The sequence below is a fragment of the Cherax quadricarinatus genome, chromosome 49 (genome assembly GCF_038502225.1).
Source record: "Cherax quadricarinatus isolate ZL_2023a chromosome 49, ASM3850222v1, whole genome shotgun sequence".
Classification (NCBI taxonomy): domain Eukaryota; kingdom Metazoa; phylum Arthropoda; class Malacostraca; order Decapoda; family Parastacidae; genus Cherax; species Cherax quadricarinatus.
In genome coordinates, this window is record NC_091340.1 from 9,757,500 (window position 1) to 9,782,360 (window position 24,861).

The 24,861-nt window shown below is 42.1% G+C and overlaps 1 protein-coding gene across 1 annotated transcript in view; it reads left to right on the top strand.

Moving 5' to 3' along the window:
- Positions 1-24,861, top strand: part of LOC128696944 (neuroligin-4, X-linked-like) — a 156,353-nt gene that overhangs the window by 96,317 nt on the left and 35,175 nt on the right. Inside the window, exons 3-4 of the mRNA XM_070095182.1 lie at positions 14,733-14,930; positions 23,242-23,435. Of these exons, the coding sequence (XP_069951283.1) occupies positions 14,733-14,930; positions 23,242-23,435 (392 nt within the window). The remainder of the gene's footprint in view (positions 1-14,732; positions 14,931-23,241; positions 23,436-24,861) is intronic.

The following is a 24,861-nucleotide window of genomic DNA, read 5'->3' on the forward strand; positions in this document are numbered from 1 at the left end:
TCTCTTACCTGGTGTTCTCTTACTTGGTGTTCTCTTGGGGTTCTCTTATTTGGTGTTCTCTTACTTGGTGTTCTCTTACTTGGTGTTCTCTTACTTGGTGTTCTCTTACTTGGTGTTCTCTTACTTGGTGTTCTCTTACCTGGTGTTCTCTTACTTGGTGTTCTCTTACTTGGTGTTCTCTTACCTGGTGTTCTCTTACCTGGTGTTCTCTTGGTGTTCTCTTACTTGATGTTCTCTTACTTGGTGTTCTCTTACTTGGTGTTCTCTTACTTGGTGTTCTCTTACTTGGTGTTCTCTCACTTGGTGTTCTCTTGCTTGGTGATCTCTTACTTGATGTTCTCTTACATGATGTTCTCTTACTTGATGTTCTCTTACTTGGTGTTCTCTCACTTGGTGTTCTCTTGCTTGGTGATCTCTTACTTGATGTTCTCTTACATGATGTTCTCTTACTTGATGTTCTCTTACTTGGTGTTCTCTTACTTGATGTTGTCTTACTTGATGTTCTCTTACTTGACGTTCTCTTACTTGATGTTCTCTTACTTGATGTTCTCTTACTTGATGTTCTTTTACTTGGTGTTCTCTTACTTGATGTTCTCTTACTTGGTGTTCTCTTGGTGTTCTCTTACTTGGTGTTCTCTTACTTGATGTTCTCTTACTTGGTGTTCTCTTACTTGATGTTCTCTTACTTGATGTTCTCTTAGTTGATGTTCTCTTACTTGATGTTCTCTTACTTGATGTTCTTTTACTTGGTGTTCTCTTACTTGATGTTCTCTTAGTTGATGTTCTCTTACTTGATGTTCTCTTGATGTTCTCTTACTTGATGTTCTCTTACTTGATGTTCTCTTACTTGGTGTTCTCTTACTTGATGTTCTCTTACTTGGTGTTCTCTTACTTGATGTTCTCTTACTTGATGTTCTCTTACTTGGTGTTCTCTTACTTGATGTTCTCTTAGTTGATGTTCTCTTACTTGATGTTCTCTTGATGTTCTCTTACTTGATGTTCTCTTACTTGGTGTTCTCTTACTTGATGTTCTCTTACTTGGTGTTCTCTTACTTGATGTTCTCTTACTTGATGTTCTCTTACTTGGTGTTCTCTTACTTGATGTTCTCTTAGTTGATGTTCTCTTACTTGATGTTCTCTTGATGTTCTCTTACTTGATGTTCTCTTACTTGGTGTTCTCTTACTTGATGTTCTCTTACTTGGTGTTCTCTTACTTGATGTTCTCTTACTTGATGTTCTCTTACTTGGTGTTCTCTTACTTGATGTTCTCTTACTTGGTGTTCTCTTACTTGATGTTCTCTTAGTTGATGTTCTCTTACTTGATGTTCTCTTGATGTTCTCTTACTTGATGTTCTCTTACTTGATGTTCTCTTACTTGGTGTTCTCTTACTTGATGTTCTCTTAGTTGATGTTCTCATACTTGATGTTCTCTTACTTGGTGTTATCTTACTTGGTGTTCTCTTACTTGGTGTTCTCTTGCTTGGTGCTCTCTTTCTTGATGTTCTCTTACTTTATGTTCTCTTACTTGATGCTCTCTTAATTGATGTTCTCTTACTTGGTGTTCTCTTACTTGATGTGCTCTTACTTGATGTTCTCTTACTTGATGTTCTCTTACTTGATGTTCTCTTACTTGGTGTTCTTTTGGTGTTCTCTTACTTGGTGTTCTCTTACTTGATGTTCTCTTACTTGATGTTCTCTTAGTTGATGTTTTCTTACTTGATGTTCTCTTACTTGATGTTCTTTTACTTGGTGTTCTCTTACTTGATGTTCTCTTAGTTGATGTTCTCTTACTTGATGTTCTCTTGATGTTCTCTTACTTGATGTTCTCTTACTTGATGTTCTCTTACTTGGTGTTCTCTTACTTGATGTTCTCTTACTTGGTGTTCTCTTACTTGATGTTCTCTTACTTGATGTTCTCTTACTTGGTGTTCTCTTACTTGATGTTCTCTTAGTTGATGTTCTCTTACTTGATGTTCTCTTGATGTTCTCTTACTTGATGTTCTCTTACTTGGTGTTCTCTTACTTGATGTTCTCTTACTTGGTGTTCTCTTACTTGATGTTCTCTTACTTGATGTTCTCTTACTTGGTGTTCTCTTACTTGATGTTCTCTTAGTTGATGTTCTCTTACTTGATGTTCTCTTGATGTTCTCTTACTTGATGTTCTCTTACTTGGTGTTCTCTTACTTGATGTTCTCTTACTTGATGTTCTCTTACTTGATGTTCTCTTACTTGATGTTCTCTTACTTGGTGTTCTCTTACTTGATGTTCTCTTACTTGGTGTTCTCTTACTTGATGTTCTCTTAGTTGATGTTCTCTTACTTGATGTTCTCTTGATGTTCTCTTACTTGATGTTCTCTTACTTGATGTTCTCTTACTTGGTGTTCTCTTACTTGATGTTCTCTTAGTTGATGTTCTCATACTTGATGTTCTCTTACTTGGTCTTATCTTACTTGGTGTTCTCTTACTTGGTGTTCTCTTGCTTGGTGCTCTCTTTCTTGATGTTCTCTTACTTTATGTTCTCTTACTTGATGCTCTCTTAATTGATGTTCTCTTACTTGGTGTTCTCTTACTTGATGTTCTCTTACTTGATGTTCTCTTACTTGATGTTCTCTTACTTGATGTTCTCTTACTTGGTGTTCTTTTGGTGTTCTCTTACTTGGTGTTCTCTTACTTGATGTTCTCTTACTTGATGCTCTCTTACTTGATGTTCTCTTACTTGATGTTCTCTTACTTGATGTTCTCTTACTTGATGTTCTCTTACTTGATGTTCTCTTACTTGATGTTCTCTTACTTGATGTTCTCTTACTTGATGTTCTCTTACTTGGTGTTCTCTTACTTGATGTTCTCTTAGTTGATGTTCTCTTACTTGATGTTCTCTTACTTGGTGTTCTCTTACTTGGTGTTCTCTTACTTGGTGTTCTCTTGCTTGGTGCTCTCTTTCTTGATGTTCTCTTACTTTATGTTCTCTTACTTGATGCTCTCTTACTTGATGTTCTCTTACTTGATGTTCTCTTACTTGATGTTCTCTTACTTGATGTTCTCTTAGTTGATGTTCTCTTACTTGATGTTCTCTTACTTGGTGTTCTCTTACTTGGTGTTCTCTTACTTGGTGTTCTCTTGCTTGGTGCTCTCTTTCTTGATGTTCTCTTACTTTATGTTCTCTTACTTGATGCTCTCTTACTTGATGTTCTCTTACTTGATGTTCTCTTACTTGGTGTTCTCTTGCTTGGTGCTCTCTTTCTTGATGTTCTCTTACTTTATGTTCTCTTACTTGATGCTCTCTTACTTGATGTTCTCTTACTTGATGTTCTCTTACTTGATGTTCTCTTACTTGGTGTTCTCTTACTTGATGTTCTCTTACTTGATGTTCTCTTACTTGATGTTCTCTGACTTGGTGTTCTTTTACTTGGTGTTCTCTTGGTGTTCTCTTACTTGATGTTCTCTTACTTGATGTTCTCTTGCTTGGTGTTCTCCTACTTGATGTTCTCTTACTTGATGTTCTCTTACTTGATGTTCTCTTGCTTGGTGTTCTCTTACTTGGTGTTCTCTTGGTGTTCTCTTACTTTATGTTCTCTTGATGTTCTCCTACTTGGTGTTCTCTTACTTGGTGTTCTCTTACTTGATGTTCTCTTACTTTGTGTTCTCTTGGTGTTCTCTTACTTGATGTTCTCTTACTTGATGTTCTCTTACTTGATGTTCTCTTACTTGATGTTCTCTTGCTTGGTGTTCTCTTACTTAGTGTTCTCTTGGTGTTCTCTTACTTGATGTTCTCTTACTTGGTGTTCTCTTACTTGATGTTCTCTTACTTGATGTTCTCTTACTTGGTGTTCTCTTACTTGGTGTTCTCTTACTTGATGTTCTCTTACTTGTTCTCTTACTTGTTCTCTTACTTGTTCTCTTACTTGATGTTCTCTTACTTGATGTTCTCTTGCTTGGTGTTCTCTTGGTGTTCTCTTACTTGATGCTCTCTTACTTAGTGTTCTCTTGGTGTTCTCTTACTTGGTGTTCTCTTACTTGTTCTTTTACTTGGTGTTCTCCTTCTTTCTTTTTCTTCTTTCTCTTCTTCTCTTTTTGTTTTCTTCTTCTTTTTCTTCTTCTTCTTATTATTATTTATTAATTTCAAGGAATGGAAGGTAAACAGGTTTTATTCAAGGAAAGGGATGATAGCTCCACTTCCTAGGATCAAGAGCCCATCACATGCATCAAGGCACCACACACTTTGAAGGGCAGAGGAAATCACCCAGTCTATAATTTTAGATTTGAGAACTGATCTAAATCTAAATTCTCGCATGTATTTCCTTTATAGAAGTAAATATTGATATTTCCTTTTAAATCTGGTTGATATTATAATAAATCCGGTGACCTGAAGTGTAAACTGTTTATTTAGAGCCCTGTGTGTGGTTTATTTAGAGCCCTGTGTGGTTTATTTAGAGCTTTGTGTGTGGTTTATTTAGAGCTTTGTGTGTGGTTTATTTAGAGCTCTGTGTGTGGTTTATTTAGAGCCCTGTGTGTGGTTTATTTAGAGCTCTGTGTGTGGTTTATTTAGAGCCCTGTGTGTGGTTTATTTAGAGCTCTGTGTATGGTTTATTTAGAGCCCTGTGTGTGGTTTATTTAGAACCCTGTGTGGTTTATTTAGAGCCCTGTGTGTGGTTTATTTAGAGCTCTGTGTGTGGTTTATTTAGAGTTCTGTGTGTGGTTTATTTAGAGCCCTGTGTGTGGTTTATTTAGAGCTCTGTGTGTGGTTTATTTAGAGCCCTGTGTGTGGTTTATTTAGAGCCCTGTGTGGTTTATTTAGAGCCCTGTGTGGTTTATTTAGAGCCCTGTGTGGTTTATTTAGAGCCCTGTGTGTGGTTTATTTAGAGCCCTGTGTGATTTATTTAGTGCCCTGTGTGTGGTTTATTTAAAGCCCTGTGTGTGGTTTATTTAGAGCCCTGTGTGGTTTATTTAGAGCCCTTTGTGTGGTTAAGCTTTAAGCTTAGGTCTGCAGTTTGGTCTTAAAGACCAGATCTGTGGCGAGTAAGACACATTCAGGAAACAGGTGTACTCTAATGACTCATGAAATCGTAATGACACGATTGCAAACAAACCATACCACGGACGGGGATAGAACCCGCGATCAGAGAGTCTCAAAACTCCAGACCGCGGGTTCTATCCCCTTCCGTGGTATGGTTTGTTTGCAATCGTGTCATTACGATTTCGTGAGTCATGTTGACGGCTTTGAGAGGACTGGAGCTAGAGTTCGTCACGGCCACGCTAGCTGGAGATTAGTCTGTAAAAACTTGCGTTTATGGTCACGGTGGTGCCTATGCTAACCTTTCTAAGGTGTAGAAATATACCTAGTTGGATGAATCTTAGTGTGGCTAGCTGGTCCAGTGGCTAACACGACGGTCTGGAGTTTTGAAATTCTGATCGCGGGTTCTATCCCCGTTCGTGGTATGATTTGTAATATAATGGTCTGCACACCTGGTTGTAGTACGGTAACCGAACGAGGAACGAGCAAAAGTCAGCTGAGAGTAAATAAATATATTTCCATCACCAAACAGCAAGTATTAGTATGTACATGATATATACAGTGGATACGTACAGAAAGACAAATTGCAAGCAAGAGACACAGTGAGAACCGTCTTCGACCAGACTTGGAGGTAAGTCTGCCAAGGTTGCTTCACAGGTGTCCAATATCGCTTCACAACTTTGGCGAGCTTCCTTGTGATTGGCTGGTTGAACCAGGAGGGGGACCCTATTCATTATACTCTCATTACCTGGTTCGCTGGTCGGGAGGGCATGCCTATATGGGTATGATATGAGTCGAGTAAAGTGTAACCTACTCTTAGCATGCCATACATGTCCAACAGTTGGGTATCATTATTGTTGAAACATTTCGTCTGCTCAGCAGGCTTTGTCTCCCGAATACAGAGGTGACTTAAATGTTGGAGACAGTAGCAACAGTAGTGTCATGGGGTAGTCAGTCCCTCAGCCTTGAAGAAGCAATTCTGAAGAGGTCAGTCCCTCAGCTTTGAAGAAGCAATTCTGAAGAGGTCAGTCCCTCAAACTTGAAGTAATTCTAAGGAGGTCAGTCCCTAAGCCTTGAAGAAGTAATTCTAAGAAGGTCAGTCCCTCAAACTTGAAGTAATTCTAAGGAGGTCAGTCCCTCAGTCTTGAAGAAGTAATTCTGAGGTCAGTCCCTCAGATTTGAAGTAATTGTGAGAAGGTCAGCCTCTGATACTTGAAGTAATTCTGTGGAGGTCAGTTCCTCAGACTTAAAGAAGTAATTCTGAGGGGATCAGTCCCTAAGACTTAATATGTGTTCATGAACACAGCCACAATATTATCTATATTATCATACATAGTTAACAATGTTATCTATCTATCTATTACTGAACACTCTTAACATGGTCATCTACACAGTCTTGCAGAGATATCATGGCTCTTTCTGTCTATCTTGCTGAAAGCTCTTACCAGCATCATCTATCAGCCCTGTTTCCGTGGCTGAAATCTCTTTGTATCATCACCTATCAAGGCTATTTCTTCAGAATCTCCACGACTATGGTGCTCTTCGCACCTACTCCTAGGTTGAGGGACTGATTACCTCATCTTCTGTACATAGTTCTACTGTCTTCAAGTTATGTCCTGGAATTTGTATTGATAAAGCCACTGGATGGCTTTATCAATAAAGCCACTGGATGTCTACAATAAAGATACCCAGATGTTGCACATGTGTCTTACTCTCATCTTGTCGGTATTATATACCATTCGTACACAAGGCTATTTCTGTATCTGAAAGCTGTCAGTACCATCATCTACCAGCTCTCCTTTTCTCTGGTTGAAAGCTCCAGCCAACATCATCTATTAACCCTGTTTCTGTGGCTGAAAGCTCCTTCCAGCATCATCTATCATCGGCGTTTCTACTTCCCTGACTGAGAGTTTCTTCCCAGCATCAAGTGTTCCTCCAGTGCTGGAAGTTCTCACAGTTCTGGTACAGAGTTCCCACCATCGGGTATCTTGGCTGCTTCTTCAAGTACATACTCGCAACTGACTGTGTTTCCAATTCACACAGTTGACACTTCGGACGAAGAAAAGTTTCTGAGGTAGTGCTGTTTAACTCAGCTGTTATTCTGCTCTGAGACAATGCAGCTGTAGCGTGCAGCTGAGCTGGCTGTCAGCCTGCAGCTGAACTTAAAATAAGCTTGAATTAGTTACGTAAGCTGGGGTTTAGTTACTTGTTGACTACAACTGCTATCATCACCACCACAGCCATTATCACCACCAGCATCACCACCATTGTCACAGTCACCACCATCAACACTACTACCATAAGAGTATCGCTTCTATGCTTTTTTCATCACTACCATAATACTGACACCCTTTCACTATCAATGCTTCATAGATACCACTGCCACCACCAACGCTCCACTGAAATCACTGCCACCATCAATGCACTACTGACATCACTGCCACCATCAATGTACTACTGACATCACTTCTACCATCAACGCACCACTGACAACACTGCCATCATTAATGCGCCACTGCCACCATTAATGCACCACTGACATCACTGCCATCATCAATGCACCATTGCCATTATCAATGTACCATTGCCACCATTAATGCACCACTGATATCACTGGCACAATCAATGCACCACTGACACCACTGACACCATCAATACACCACTGACATCACTGCCACCATCAGTGCACCACTGCCACCATCAATACACCACTGACACCACTGCCACCATCAACGCACATTAACATCACTGCCAAAATCAATGCACCTCTGACACCACTTCCACCATCAATACACAACTGCCACCATCAGTGTACCACCGACACCAATGCCATCATCAATACGCCACTGCCACCATCAGTGCACCACTGATTTCACTGCCTCCATCAATGCATCACTGCCACCATCAATACACCACTGCCACCATTAATACACCACTGCCACCATCAATGCATCACTGACACCAGTGCCACCATCAATGCACTGACACCATCAATGCACCACTGCCACCATCAATGCACCACTGACACCAGTGCCACCCTCAATGCACCATTGACACCATCAATACACCACTGCCACCATCAATGCACCACTGCCATCAACAATGCACCACTGCCACCATCAATTCACCATTGCCGCCATCAGTACGCCACTGCCACAATCAATACACCACTGTCACCATCAATACACCACTGCAACCATCAATGCACCACTGACATCACAGCTACCATCAGTGCACCACTGACACCACTGCAACCATCAATGTACCAATAACACCAGTGCCCCCATCAGTGAACCACTGACACCATCAATTCACCACAGACACCATCAATGCATCACTGTCACCATCAATACACCACTGCCACCATCAATGTACCACTGACACCATCAATGCACCACTGACACCATCAATGCATCACTGCCACCATAACATCAATACACCACTGCCACCATTAATACACCACTGGTACCATCAACATACCACTTACACCAGTGCCACCATCAATGAACCACTGACACCATCAGTGCACCATTGCCACTATCAATACACCACTGACATCACTGCCAGCATCAGTGTACCACTGACACCACTGCAACCATCAACGTACCACTAACACCAGTGCCACCATCAATGAACCACTGACACCATCAATGCACCACTGACACCATCATTGCATCACTGCGACCATTAAAACACCACTGACACCATCAATACACCACTGCCACCATCAGTGCACCACTGCCATCATCAATGCACAACTGCCACCATCAGTTTACCATTACCACCATCAATGCATCACTGCCACTATCAATGCATTACTGCCACCATCAATACACCACTGCTACCATTAATACAGCACTGCTACCATCAATGTACCACTGACACCACTTCCACAATCATTGAACCACTGACACCATCAATGCACAACTGACACCATCAATACACCACTGCCACCATCAGTGCACCACTGCCATCATCAATATACCACTGCCACCATCAATGCACCACTGACAACATTCCCACCCTAAGTGCACCACCGACACCACTGCTACCATCAATGCACCACTGACACCACTACCACCATCAATGCACCACTGACACTACTACCACCAAAATGCACCACTGACACCACTACCACCATAATGCACCACTGACACCACTACCACCATCAATGCGCCACTGACACCATCAATGCACCACTGACACCACTACAACCATCAATGCACCACTGACACCACTACCACCATCAATGTATCAATGACACCACTACCACCATCAATGCACCACTGACACCACTATCACCATCAATGCACCACTGACAGAACTACCACCATCAATGCACCACTGACACCACTACCACCATCAATGCACCACTGACACCACTACCACCATCAATGCACCACTGACACCACTACAACCATCAATGCACCACTGACACCACTACAACCATCAATGCACCACTGACACCACTACCACCGTCAATGTACCATTGACACCACTACCACCATCAATGCGCCACTGATATCACTACCACCATCAATGCGCCACTACCAAAATCGATGCACCACAGACACCACTACCACTATCAATGTACCACTGACACCACTACCACCATCAATGCACCACTGACACCACTACCACCATCAATGCACCACTGACACCACTACCACCATCAATGCACCACTGACACCACTACCACCGTCAATGCACCACTGACATCACTACCATCATCAATGCACCACAGAGACCTCTACCACCATCAATGCACCACTGACACCACTACCACCATCAATACACCACTGACACCATTACCACAATCAATGCACCACAGAGACCTCTACCACCATCAATGCACCACTGACACCACTACCGCAATCAATGCACCACAGAGACCTCTACCACCATCAATGCACCACTGACACCACTACCACTATCAATGCACCACTGACACCACTACCCCCATCAATGCACCACTGACATCACTACCATCATCAATTCACCACAGACATCACTACCACCATCAATGCACCACTGACACCACTACCACCGTCAATGTACCACTGACACCACTACCACCATCAATGCGCCACTGATATCACTACCACCATCAATGCGCCACTACCAAAATCGATGCACCACAGACACCACTACCACTATCAATGCACCACTGACACCACTACCACCATCAATGCACCACTGACACCACTACCACCATCAAAGCACCACTGACACCACTACCACCATCAATGCACCACTGACACCACTACCACCGTCAATGCACCATTGACATCACTACCATCATCAATGCACCACAGAGACCTCTACCACCATCAATGCACCACTGACACCACTACCACCATCAATACACCACTGACACCATTACCAAAATCAATGCACCACAGAGACCTCTACCACCATCAATGCACCACTGACACTACTACCACCATCAATACACCACTGACACCATTACCACAATCAATGCACCACAGAGACCTCTACCACCATCAATGCACCGCTGACACCACTACCGCAATCAATGCACCACAGAGACCTCTACCACCATCAATGCACCACTGACACCACTACCACCATCAATGCACCACTGACACCACTACCCCCATCAATGCACCACTGACATCACTACCATCATCAATTCACCACAGACATCACTACCACCATCAATGCACCACTGACACCACTACCACCGTCAATGTACCACTGACACCACTACCACCATCAATGCGCCACTGATATCACTACCACCATCAATGCGCCACTACCAAAATCGATGCACCACAGACACCACTACCACTATCAATGCACCACTGACACCACTACCACCATCAATGCGCCACTGACACCACTACCACCATCAATGCCCCACTGACACCACTACCACCATCAATGCACCACTGACACCACTACCACCGTCAATGCACCACTGACATCACTACCATCATCAATGCACCACAGAGACCTCTACCACCATCAATGCACCACTGACACCACTACCACCATCAATACACCACTGACACCATTACCAAAATCAATGCACCACAGAGACCTCTACCACCATCAATGCACCACTGACTCCACTACCGCAATCAATGCACCACAGAGACCTCTACCACCATCAATTCACCACTGACACCACTACCTCCATCAATGCACCACTGACATCACTACCATCATCAATGCACCACAGACATCACTACCACCATCAATGCACCACTGACACCACTACCACCATCAATTCACCACTGACACCACTACCACCATCAATGCACAACTGACACCTCTACCGCCATCAATGCACCACTGACGCCACTACCACCGTCAATGCACCACTGACACCACTACCATCATCAATGCACCACTGACGCCACTACCACCATCAATGCACCACTGACACCACTACCACCATCAATGCGCCACTGACATCACTACCACCATCAATGCACCACTGACACCGCAACCACCATCAATGCGCCACTGACACCACTACCACCATGAATGCGCCACTGACATCACTACAACCATCAATGCACCACTAACACCACTACCACCATCAATTCACTACTGACACCGCTACCACCATCAGTGCACCACTGACACCACTGCCATCATCAATGTACCACTGACATTACTAGCACCATCAATGCGCCACTGACACCACTATCACCATCAATTCACCACTGACACCACTACCACCATCAGTGCACCACTGACACCACTGCCACCATCAATGTACCACTGACACCACTACCACCATCAATGCACCACTGACGCCACTACCACCATCAATGCATCACTGACACCACTACCACCATCAATGCACCACTGACACCACTACCACAATCAATGCACCACTGACACCACTGCCACCATCAATGTACCACTGACACCACTACCACCATCAATGCACCACTGACGCCACTACCACCATCAATGCATCACTGACACCACTACCACCATCAATGCACCACTGACACCACTACCACCATCATCGCACCACTGACACCACTGCCACCATCAATGTACCACTGACACCATTACAACCATCAATGCACCACTGACACCACTACCACCATCAATGCACCACTGACACCACTACCACCATCAATGCACCACTGACACCACTACCACAATCAATGCACCACTGACACCATTACCACCATCAATGCACCACTGACACCACTACCACCATCAATGCACCACTGACACCACTACCACCATCAATGCACCACTGACACCACTACCACCATCAATGCACCACTGACGCCACTACCACCATCAATGCACCACTGACACCACTACCACCATCAATGCACCACTGACACCACTACCACCATCAATGCACCACTGACACCACTACCACCATCAATGCACCACTGACACCACTACCACCATCAATGCACCACTGACGCCACTACCACCATCAATGCACCACTGACACCACTACCACCATCAATGCACCACTGACACCACTACCACCATCAATGCACCACTGACACCACTACCACCATCAATGCACCACTGACACCACTACCACCATCAATGCACCACTGACGCCACTACCACCATCAATGCACCACTGACACCACTACCACCATCAATGCACCACTGACACCACTACCACCATCAATGCGAGACAGTGGTTAAGCTCACTACATTAGTCCAATTTAAAAACTATATAAATAAAGAACAAAATATTGAAAGAATAATTTATATCATGAAATTTTTTTCATATATACATGTATATACATATGTATGTATATGTATATATATATATATATATATATATATATATATATATATATATATATATATATATATATATATATATATATATATATATATGTATATATATATATATATATATATATATATCTCTATATATATATATATATATATATATATATATATATATATATATATATATATATATATATATATATATATATATATATATATATATATATATATATATATATATCTGGGTGTGAAGCATGGGTGGTGAATGTTGTAACAAGGAGAAGGCTGGAGGCAATGGAAATGTCATGTCTGAGGGCAATGTGTGGTGTGAACATTATACAGAGAATTCGTTGTTTGGAAATTAGGATGGGTTGCAGGATTGCCAAAACTATTAGCCAGAGGGCTGAGGAGGAGTTATTGAGGTGGTTCGGACATGCAAGGAGGATGGAACAAATCAGAATGACCTCGAGAGTGTATTAATCTGTAGTGGAGGGAAGGCGGGGTAGGGGTCGCCCTAGGATAGGTTGGAGGGAGGGGGTGAAGGTAGTTTTGTGTGCAATGGGCTTGGACTTCCAGCAAGCATGCGTGAGCGTGTTAGGAGCAAATTGAGTCAAATGGTTTTTAAGACTTGACGTGCTGTTGGAGTGTGAGCAAGGTAACGTTTATGAAATGATTCAGGGAAGCCAGCAAGCCGGACTTGAGTCCTGGAGATGGGAAGTACAGTGTCTGCACTCTGATGAAGGGGTGTTAATGTTGCAGTTTAAAAACTGTAGTGTAAAGCACCCTTCTGGCAAGACAGTGATGGAGTGAATAATGATGAAAGATTTTCTTTTTCTGGTCACCCTGCCTTGGTGGAAAGCGGCCGATGTCTTAATAAAAAATAATATATACGCTGGTCTTTATATAGCCACTAAGGTGGGCGAAACGTCTTCAGTGACGTTTCCTTGTAGGCGCATTTTTGTTTTTCTCATCCTGTAGGATTCTGCTGTCTGTTTCTCACTGTTGCTTATCATGTCTGTTTCTCACTGTTGCTTATCATGTCTGTTTCTCATCATGTCTCTTTCCCATCATCTGTTTTCCATCATGGTTGTTTCTCATCCTGTCTGCTTCCCGACAAATCTGTTTCTCATAATGCATGTTATTCATCCTGTCCTTTTTCTCATCCTCTTTCTCATCATGTCTCAGTCTCATGTCTTTTCCTCGTCACGTTACTTTCCAGCCATGCCTTTTTCTCCTCATGTTTCTCATCATGTTTGCTCGTCACCATGTCATTGCCTCCCCGGCGGTGCTAGAGGCTAGACTAATTAACTAGTTTTCTCTAATGTCTAACACGAACTTTGTACCACTAACTACTAGTGTTTCTTTTAAGTTACCATTGCTAAGCAGAACTTCTGGTTATTCATAAACGATTTTAACTACTAATAACTAACAGTAACTAGCTACTGGTAACTAGGTAACAGTAGCTAGCTACTGGTTATTAAGTAACAGTAGCTAGCTACGGGTAACTAGGTAACAGTATGTAGCTACTGGTAACAAGGTAACAGTAGCTAGCTGCTGGTAACTAGGTAACAGTAGGTAGCTACAGGTAACTGGGTACCAGTAGCTAGCTACTGGTAACCAGGTATCAGTAGCTAGCTACTGGTAACCAGGTATCAGTAGCTAGCTACTGGCAACTAGGTAACAGCAGCTAGCTACTGGTTACTAAGTAACAGTATCTAGCTACTGGTTACTAAGTAACAGTAGCTAGTTGCAGGTAGCACGGTAACAATAGCTACTAGTAACTAGCCACTGGTAGCTCCGTGAAATAATTTTTGGCTTTAAACTCTTAAATGGTTGTGGAAAGTCACTTAAAGCTTCACTACGAGAGTACTTAATCAAGTACTTAAATACTTTAAATACTTTATCAGTACTTTTTGCTACCAGTACCTTCGTTATAATCACTAACTATTCACCGTCTGTATTTCAGGCTTCTTTAATCCTAATGTAGACCCCGTTGGGCGGGCCACAGTGGCCAACTATGGCCTTATGGACCAGCTGGCGGCCCTCCACTGGGTCCAGGAGAACATAGTCCGCTTCGGAGGAGACCCAGGACACGTTACAGTCATGGGCCATGGCCCAGGAGCAGCCTGTCTAAACTTTTTGGTTATTTCTCCAGCTGCTGCAGGTAAGTTTGTGTGTATTCGGTTACGTAAGTTGTGAGTTAGGTGAGCTGTAAGTCACATGAGCCTCAAATAAGGTGATGAGGTTGTTCATAGCTTCCTATCTGCCTTCTTCATGCTGTCGACATAGGTGAAAACACACAGAGATGAAATTTGGCAATGTTATATGGGAGCCTGTCCGGGATCCAGACCTTAACCTTGATCCAACAGTGCATTACAGCCCAGGGCTGTGGTATATAGGTACCAGTGACTGCAATCTCTCCAAGAGAGAGAATGGCATCTAGTTTTAAGGATTATATTGTAATGCAAGATTAATGAAGGTCGTGTGTCACCTGTGTATATATCAATAACAACACTGCGACTAGCCGAGGACTCGAACCCATATCGTTTTGGCCCACCTCATGGTGAGCGAAAATTCAGGACGCTCTAACCCACTGGACCATACAATCCTACAAAGATCACACACCCAGGAGAGCTAGCTGTCGTATGTCCTCGGATCACGGTACAACATCTAGCTCTGCTGGGTGCATGATCTTTGTAGGCTTGTATGGTACAGTGAGTTCGGGGTAGGGGTCGGCCTAGGAAGGGTTGGAGGGAGGGGGTAAAGGAGGTTTTGTGTGCGAGGGGCTTGGACTTCCAGCAGGCATGCTTGAGCGTGTTTGATAGGAGTGAATGGAGACAAATGGTTTTTAATACTTGACGTGCTGTTGGAGTGTGAGCAAAGTAACATTTATGAAGGGATTCAGGGAAACCGGCAGGCCGGACTTGAGTCCTGGAGATGGGAAGTACAGTGCCTGCACTCTGAAGGAGGGGTGTTAATGTTGCAGTTTAAAAACTGTAGTGTAAAGCACCCTTCTGGCAAGACAGTGATGGAGTGAATGATGGTGAAAGTTTTTCTTTTTCGGGCCACCCTGCCTTGGTGGGAATCGGCCGGTGTGATAAAAAAAAAAAAAAAAAAAAAAAAAAAAAAAAAAAATATATATATATATATATATATATATATATATATATATATATACATATATATATATATATATATATATATATATATATATATATATATATATATATATACATATATATATAGTGTTAAACAGGACTGTTCATGAAAGGGAAGGTGTCAATTACGTGTCTCACTGGAAGGCTACGGTCCAACTCACTCTGCCTAGAGAACTTTCACCAGGTAACTGTCTCGTTGCAGGTCATCCTTTATACTCACCTGCAGTTATACAGTTATATGATAATTTACATATTTTATATACACCCAGAGGTGTATATCTAAATATATATACACGGTAAATACACCAAAGTTACTTTTAAACCCTGTTTAAGGTGACTCGCGACCTAAATGTTCAATTTGCTGCCGATAGTCTTCAAACTAAACAAGTTAACATGTGACTAAGACCTGGGCAGAGACGGAGGGTCGAGTCTCCATCACTCCTGGCGATGTTTGTCCCAAACATTCTTATCTCTTCACATAATAAAATAAATAAACCAATAAACTTGTACCTTTAGCAAGAAAAATAATGTTAGAATGAGTGTAACACAGCTTCACGAGTTCCTCATTGAATAGCCATAATCAAATAACACAGAACAGCTTTCTCAGAGCATTGGTTCCCACCCTGGGGGCCGCGGACCCCCGAGGTTAATGTGTTCATATTTTGTCAGTTAACGAAGCTTAGAATTACAGCTGTGGGGATATGTGGGGTATTCGCCTTTTTTTTTTGAAGTTTAATCATGGCTTTTGTACTCGGAAAAATAAAGGGAACGAACCATTGCTTCAAATATATAATTCCTTTTAATTAGTTAATGTTTTAGCTTTGTATTATTATTATTATTATTATTATTATTATTATTATTATTATTATTATTATTATTATTATTATTATTATTATTATTATTATATTCAATAGAAATTGCTCAACATGTATCTTAAGAGTCTTACAGCGCCCTGAGAATGGGAGGCTTGATCCGAGGAAGGGGAGACTAGCTCCAGTTCCCTGGATCAGCAACTATTCACAAAGCAAGAAAGGTATAATTTTAGAAGCCAGGCTGCTACACGAGGGTCATTAAGGCTGCTTGTTACCTGTACAACATCAGTCAGGAATACTTTAATACCTTTAATGATTACCAGTATATATACACTGAGATATATACACCTTTCAGTGTATATGCACTTAGATACATACACCTTTCAGTGTATACACACTGAGATATATACACCTTTCAGTGTATATACACTGAGATATATATACACCTTTCAGTGTATATACACTGAGATATATACACCTTTCAGTGTATATACATTGAGATATATATACACATTTCAGTGTATATACACTGAGATATATACACCTTTTAGTGTATATACACTAAGATATATACACATCTTTCAGTGTATATACACTGAGATATATGCACCTTTCGGTGTATATACACTGAGATATATACACCTTTCGGTGTATATACACTGAGATATATACACCTTTCGGTGTATATACACTGAGATATATATCTTTCAGTGTATATACACTGAGATATATGCACCTTTCAGTGTATATACACTGAGATATATACACCTTTCGGTGTATATACACTGAGATATATATCTTTCAGTGTATATACACTGAGATATATGCACCTTTCAGTGTATATACACTGAGATATATACACCTTTCGGTGTATATACACTGAGATATATATCTTTCAGTGTATATACACTGAGATATGTACACCTTTCAGTGTATATACACTGAGATATATATACACCTTTCAGTGTATATACACTGAGATATATATACATCTTTCATTGTATATCCACTGAGATATATAGACATCTCATTGTATATATGAAGGCGTATGCTCTTTTCAGATTACAGCATATACACTGATATACACAGTGTTTGTCGTTTTTTCTGAACGATGTGTATGATAGCTGAGTATGTGATAGCTGAGTGTGTGATAGCTGGGTGTGATAGCTGAGTGTGTGATAGCTGAGTATGTGATAGCTGAGTATGTGATAGCTGAGTATGTGATAGCTGAGTGTGTGATAGCTGAGTATGTGATAGCTGAGTGCGTGATAGCTGACTGTGTGATAGCTGGGTGTGATAGCTGAGTGTGTGATAGCTGGGTGTGATAGCTGAGTTTGTGGCAGCTGAGTGTGTGATAGCTGAGTGTGTGATAGCTGAGTGTGTGATAGCTGAGTGTGTGATAGTTGAGTGTGTGATAGCTGAATGTGTGATAGCTGAGTGTGTGATAGCTGAGTGTGTGATAGTTGAGTGTGTGATAGCTGAGTGTGTGATAGCTGAGTGTGTGATAGTTGAGTGTGTGATAGCTGAGTGTGTGATAGCTGAGTGTGTGATAGCTGAGTGTGTGATAGCTGAGTGTGTGATAGCTGAGTGTGTGATAGCTGAGTGTGTGATAGCTGAGTGTGTGATAGCTGAGTGTGTGATAGCTGAGTGTGTGATAGTTGAGTGTGTGATAGCTGAGTGTGTGATAGCTGAGTGTGTGATAACTGAGTGTGTGATAGCTGAGTGTGTGATAGTTGAGTGTGTGATAGCTGATTGTGTGATAGTTGAGTGTGTGATAGCTGAGTGTGTGATAGTTGAGTGTGTAATAGCTGAGTGTGTGATAGCTAAGTGTGTGATAGCTGAGTGTGTGATAGTTGAGTGTGTGATAGCTGAGTGTGTGATAGCTGAGTGTGTGATAGCTGAGTGTGTGATAGCTGAGTGTGTGATAGCTGAGTGAGTCATAGTTGAGTGTGTGATAGTTGAGTGTGTGATAGCTGAGTGTGTGTTATAGCTGAGTGCGTGATAGCTGAGTGTGTGATAGCTGAGTGTGTGATAGCTGAGTGTGTGATAGCTGAGTGCGTGATAGCTGAGTGTGTAATAGCTGGGTGTGATAGCTGAGTGTGTGATAGCTGGGTGTGATAGATGAGTTTGTGGCAGCTGAGTGTGTGATAGCTGAGTGTGTGATAGCTGAGTGTGTGATAGCTGAGTGTGTGATAGTTGAGTGTGTGATAGCTGAGTGTGTGATAGCTGATTATGTGATAGCTGAGTGTGTGATAGCTGAGTGTGTGATAGCTGAGTGCGTGATAGCTGAGTGTGTGATATCTGGGTGTGATAGCTGAGTTTGTGGCAGCTGAGTATGTGATAGCTGAGTGCGTGATAGCTGAGTGTGTGATAGCTGAGTGTGTGATAGCTGAGTGTGTGATAGCTGAGTGTGTGATAGCTGGGTGTGATAGCTGAGTTTGTGGCAGCTGAGTGTGTGATAGCTGAGTGCGTGATAGCTGAGTGTGTGATAGCTGAACGTGTGATAGCTGAGTGTGTGATAGCTGGGTGTGATAGCTGAGTTTGTGGCAGCTGAGTGTGTGATAGCTGAACGTGTGATAGCTGAGTGTGTGATAGCTGAGTGTGTGATAGCTGAGTGCATGATAGCTGAGTGTGTGATAGCTGAACGTTTGATAGCTGAGTGTGTGATAGCTGAGTGTGTGATAGCTGAGTGCGTGATAGCTGAGTGTGTGATAGCTGAACGTGTGATAGCTGAGTGTGTGATAGCTGAACGTGTGATAGCTGAGTGTGTGATAGCTGAGTGTGTGATAGCTGAGTGTGTGATAGCTGAGTGTGTGATAGCTGGGTGTGATAGCTGAGTTTGTGGCAGCTGAGTGTGTGATAGCTGAACGTGTGATAGCTGAGTGTGTGATAGCTGAGTGTGTGATAGCTGAGTGTGTGATAGCTGAGTGTGTGATAGCTGAACGTGTGATAGCTGAGTGTGTGATAGCTGAGTGTGTGATAGCTGAGTGTGTGATAGCTGAGTGTGTGATAGCTGAGTGTGTGATAGCTGAGTGTGTGATAGCTGAGTGTGTGATAGCTGAGTGTGTGATAACTGAACGTGTGATAGCTGAGTGTGTGATAGCTGAGTGTGTGATAGCTGAGTGTGTGATAGCTGAGTGTGTGATAGCTGAGTGTGTGATAACTGAACGTGTGATAGCTGAGTGTGTGATAGCTGAGTGTGTGATAGCTGAGTGTGTGATAGTTGAGTGTGTGATAGTTGAGCGTGTGATAGTTGAGTGTGTGGTAGCTGAGTGTGTGATAGTTGAGTGTGTGATAGTTGAGTGTGTGATAGTTGAGTGTGTGGTAGCTGAGTGTGTGATAGTTGAGTGTGTGATAGTTGAGTGTGTGGTAGCTGAGTGTGTGACAGCTGAGTGTGTGATAGTTGAGTGTGTGGTAGCTGAGTGTGTGATAGCTGAGTGTGTGATAGTTGAGTGTGTGATAGTTGAGTGTGTGGTAGCTGAGTGTGTGACAGCTGAGTGTGTGATAGTTGAGTGTGTGGTAGCTGAGTGTGTGATAGCTGAGTGTGTGATAGCTGAGTGTGTGATAGTTGAGTGTGTGATAGTTGAGTGTGTGATAGTTGAGTGTGTGGTAGCTGAGTGTGTGACAGCTGAGTGTGTGATAGTTGAGTGTGTGATAGTTGAGTGTGTGGTAGCTGAGTGTGTGACAGCTGAGTGTGTGATAGTTGAGTGTGTGGTAGCTGAGTGTGTGATAGCTGAGTGTGTGATAGTTGAGTGTGTGATAGTTGAGTGTGTGGTAGCTGAGTGTGTGACAGCTGAGTGTGTGATAGTTGAGTGTGTGGTAGCTGAGTGTGTGATAGCTGAGTGTGTGATAGCTGAGTGTGATAGTTGAGTGTGTGATAGTTGAGTGTGTGATAGTTGAGTGTGTGGTAGCTGAGTGTGTGACAGCTGAGTGTGTGATAGTTGAGTGTGTGATAGTTGAGTGTGTGGTAGCTGAGTGTGTGACAGCTGAGTGTGTGATAGTTGAGTGTGTGGTAGCTGAGTATGAGTGTAACTGTTTAACATGTGTCTTACTTACCAACATCTGTTCCGAGTAGGGAAATTAGATCTAACAAAAATGATCCCAAATGAATGAACAATGGATTAAAACATCTCATTGGACAAAAGAGAGGCATATATAGGCATATCAAAAGAGGGGATGGGAAGTTAAGAAATCAATATATTCAATTAAAGAGAGAAATAAAGAAAGTAATAAGAAAAACAAAAAGAGATTATGAGGCTAAGGTCGCAAGGGATTCAAAGACTAACCCAAAAGGGTTCTTTCAGGTATACAGAAGTAAGATTAGGGACAAGATTGGCCCACTTAAGAGTAACTCTGGTCAGATCACTGACAGTGATAAGGATATGTGTGAAATTCTAAATACTTACTTCCTCTCAGTTTTCACCCTGGAAAATACTAGCGATATTCCTGAAATAATAGATTACGTAGAACAGGATGATAATAAACTATGTACGATTGCGGTAACTAGTGACATGGTCCTCAGACAAATAGAGAAACTAAAACCTAACAAATCCCCAGGTCCTGATGAACTGTTTGCAAGGGTGTTAAAGGAATGTAAAGAGGAACTTTGGCTAATCTTTTTAACATATCACTACAAACTGGCATAGTGCCTGATAAGTGGAAAATGGTAAATGTAATACCTATTTACAAGGCAGGTGACAGGTCCTTGGCTTCGAACTATAGACCAATAAGCCTTACCTCCATAGTGGGAAAATTTATGGAATCAATAATTGCCGAAGCAATTCGTAGCCATCTTGACAGGCACAGATTGATTAATGAATCTCAACACGGTTTTACAAAGGGGCGTTCCTGTCTTACGAATTTACTAATTTTTTTCACTAAGGTGTTTGAGGAGGTAGATCATAGTAATGAATATGATATTGTGTATATGGACTTCAGTAAGGCTTTCGATAGTTCCACATCAGAGGCTATTGAGGAAACTTAAGGCACACGGAATAGGAGAAATTTTTTCCTGGGTAGAGGCATGGCTGACAAATAGGCAGCAGAGAGTTTGCATAAATGGGGAGAAATCAGAATGGGGGCACGTCACAAGCGGTGTTCCTCAGGGGTCAGTGTTGGGCCCGTTGTTGTTCACAATTTACATAAACGACATAGATGAGGGAATAAATAGCGACATAAGCAAGTTTGCTGATGACACCAAAATAGGCCGTCCAATTCATTCTAATGAGGACATTAGATCACTCCAGGATGATTTGAATAGACTGACGCAATGGTCGGAGAAGTGGCAGATGCAGTTTAATATTGACAAATGCAAAGTTCTAAATGTTGGACAGTTAAATAACCATGCCACATATAAACTAAATAATGTAGATCTTAATACTACCGATTGCGAAAAGGATTTACGAGTTCTGGTTAGCAGTAACCTAAAACCAAGACAACAGTGCATTAGTGTTCGCAATAAAGCTAACAGAATTCTTGGCTTCATATCTAGAAGTATAAATAATAGAAGTCCTCAGGTTGTTCTTCAACTCTATATATCCTTGGTTAGGCCTCATTTAGACTATGCTGCTCAGTTCTGGCCACCGTATTACAGAATGGATATAAATGCTCTGGAAAACGTACTAAGGAGGATGACAAAGATGATCCCATGTATCAGAAATCTTCCCTATGAGGATAGACTGAGGCCCTGAATCTGCACTCTCTCGAAAGGCGTAGAATTAGGGGGGATATGATCGAGGTGTATAAATGGAAAACAGGAATAAATAAAGGGGATGTAAATAGTGTGCTGAAAATTTCCAGCCAAGACAGGACTCGCAGCAATGGTTTCAAGTTGGAAAAATTTAGATTCAGGAAGGATATAGGAAAGCACTGGTTTGGTAATAGAGTTGTGGATGAGTGGAACAAACTCCCGAGTACAGTTATTGAGGCTAAAACGTTGTGTAGTTTTAAAAATAGATTAGATAAATACATGAGTGGGTGTGGGTGGGTGTGAGTTGGACCTGACTAGCTTGTGCTGCTGGGTCTGGTACAGTGCTCCATCCTTGAGTGGGGATGACCCCACTGGGTGGGTCATTGGGATAATCCGGGGGGTGGGTCATTGGTCTTATCCGGGGGGGGACATGGACCTGCTCCGCATGGGTCAGTAGGCCTGTTGCAGTGTTCCTTCTTTCTTATGTTCTTATGTTCTTATCTTTTCAACTGAGGGACTGACTGCGTCTATTTACAGTCCTGTAAGGTTGAGGGACTGATTGCCTCACCTTCAGCTACCTCTGTGTATTATCCTGGAAGACTGAGAGACTAATTACCTCTTCTTTACTGTCTTCGTATATCATGTTTGCATTGCACTGATAAAACCACTTGTTGGCGAAACGTCTTCAAATAAACATACCAGGTGTCACACGTGTGTTTGGATCCTTCCCACCACAGCTCTACTCCAGTGACTCTCACCTCTTTCTTTAAAGCTACCCGCGGTGTTAGTTTTAATAACAAGTTCTTTTGGTCACAGGAGCGGGACTGTTCAAGCGAGCTATTTTGATGTCTGGGTCAGCACTGAGTCCCTGGGCCGCGGTGCAAGAACCTGTCTATTATGCAGTACAAGCAGCTAGACAGCTGGGCTGTCAAGTCCCAGAGGACCTCTATCTGCACTACGAAGCTCTCCTGCACTGTCTGCGTGATCGAACTGTAGACCAGATCCTCCAGGTGTGTCATATACTCTACGTAAACATACAGTCATTGATAGTTATTTATTATAATCATAAGAATGGAGAAGCGTTGCAGCTGACCCATGCTAAGTAGGTCCTTCTCTAATCCAACCAACCAACTCGTCCCTCCAGTCTAGCAGTTCATGACTACTACTGGACAGTGTTGTTCCAGCCGCAGGATGGAACAACACACACTTTACCCACATCTTGAGTTGCCACTGAAAGGTTTTCTTAGTTCATTATCACTTAATGACGAAGAACGAAGATACTTGTGCAACACTTGGGTAAATTTACTACTCAAGTGTTACATATTACTCAAGTGTTACATATTACTCAAGTGTTACAGCACTTTATATCATAATTAATATTATTCTATAGTAATACTATACAGTACTGACAGGTTGATGAATAAGATTCATGTGGCAACACTTAAGTGTGAATGAATGAGACACTTGAGCAACATTTGAGAATCTTTGTTCTGAAAACGTTTCGCCAGCCAGTGGCTTCTTCAGTCCAGTGCAGAGAAAGGTAGAAGACGAGGAGGAGTTTGAGGTAATCAATCTCTCAGCCTGGGATGAGGGACTGATTACCTTTCTCTCCATTGGACAGAAGAATCCACTGGCTGGCGAAACGTTTCCAGAACAAAGATACCCAGAAGTTCCACAAGTGTCTCATTTATCAACTTGTCGGTTTTCTTTATTTCCGAAACGTTTCACCTACACAACAGACTTCATCAGTCGAGTATCGAGGTGGTTACCATCCTGGAGACGGTTAATAAGGAAATCTGTCCCCTCAATATTCGACTAACGAAGCCTACTACGCAGGTGAAACTTATCCTCAGGATAGATACCTAATCCAGCACATGTGTCTTACTTGCTCCTCTGTTCAGCAGCACCTCACACTTCAAGACCAACATCATCTCAACAACATGAACTTATGCCTATGAACTTTAAGGAATATCTGCTGAGATGAGTTATTTACGGTATTTATATCTATATTAAGAACTATCATGTATATCTTAGATGTATGTGAGAGAGTGAGAGAGAAAGCTAATGTAGGTAATAGCTCTTAGCTTGTAAATAAAGGTAGGCACCCTCAACCTAACCTTGTAAAACCCTTGTGTTAAGATAGATAGATAGATAAAAAGATAGATAGATAGATAGATAGATAGATAGATAGATAGATAGATAGATAGATAGACAGATAGACAGATAGACAGAGAGAGAGAGCGAGAGAGAGAGAGAGAGACACGTGATGTAGGTAACAGCTGTTAGCTTGTGAATAAAGTTAGTAATCCTTAATTTGTCAACAGCTTGTCAATAAGTTACGGATCCCTATCTTAACCTTGTCAAACCCTGTGAAAGAGAGAGAGAGACAGACAGAGAGAGAGAGACAGAGACAGAGAACATGTCATGCATGATAAA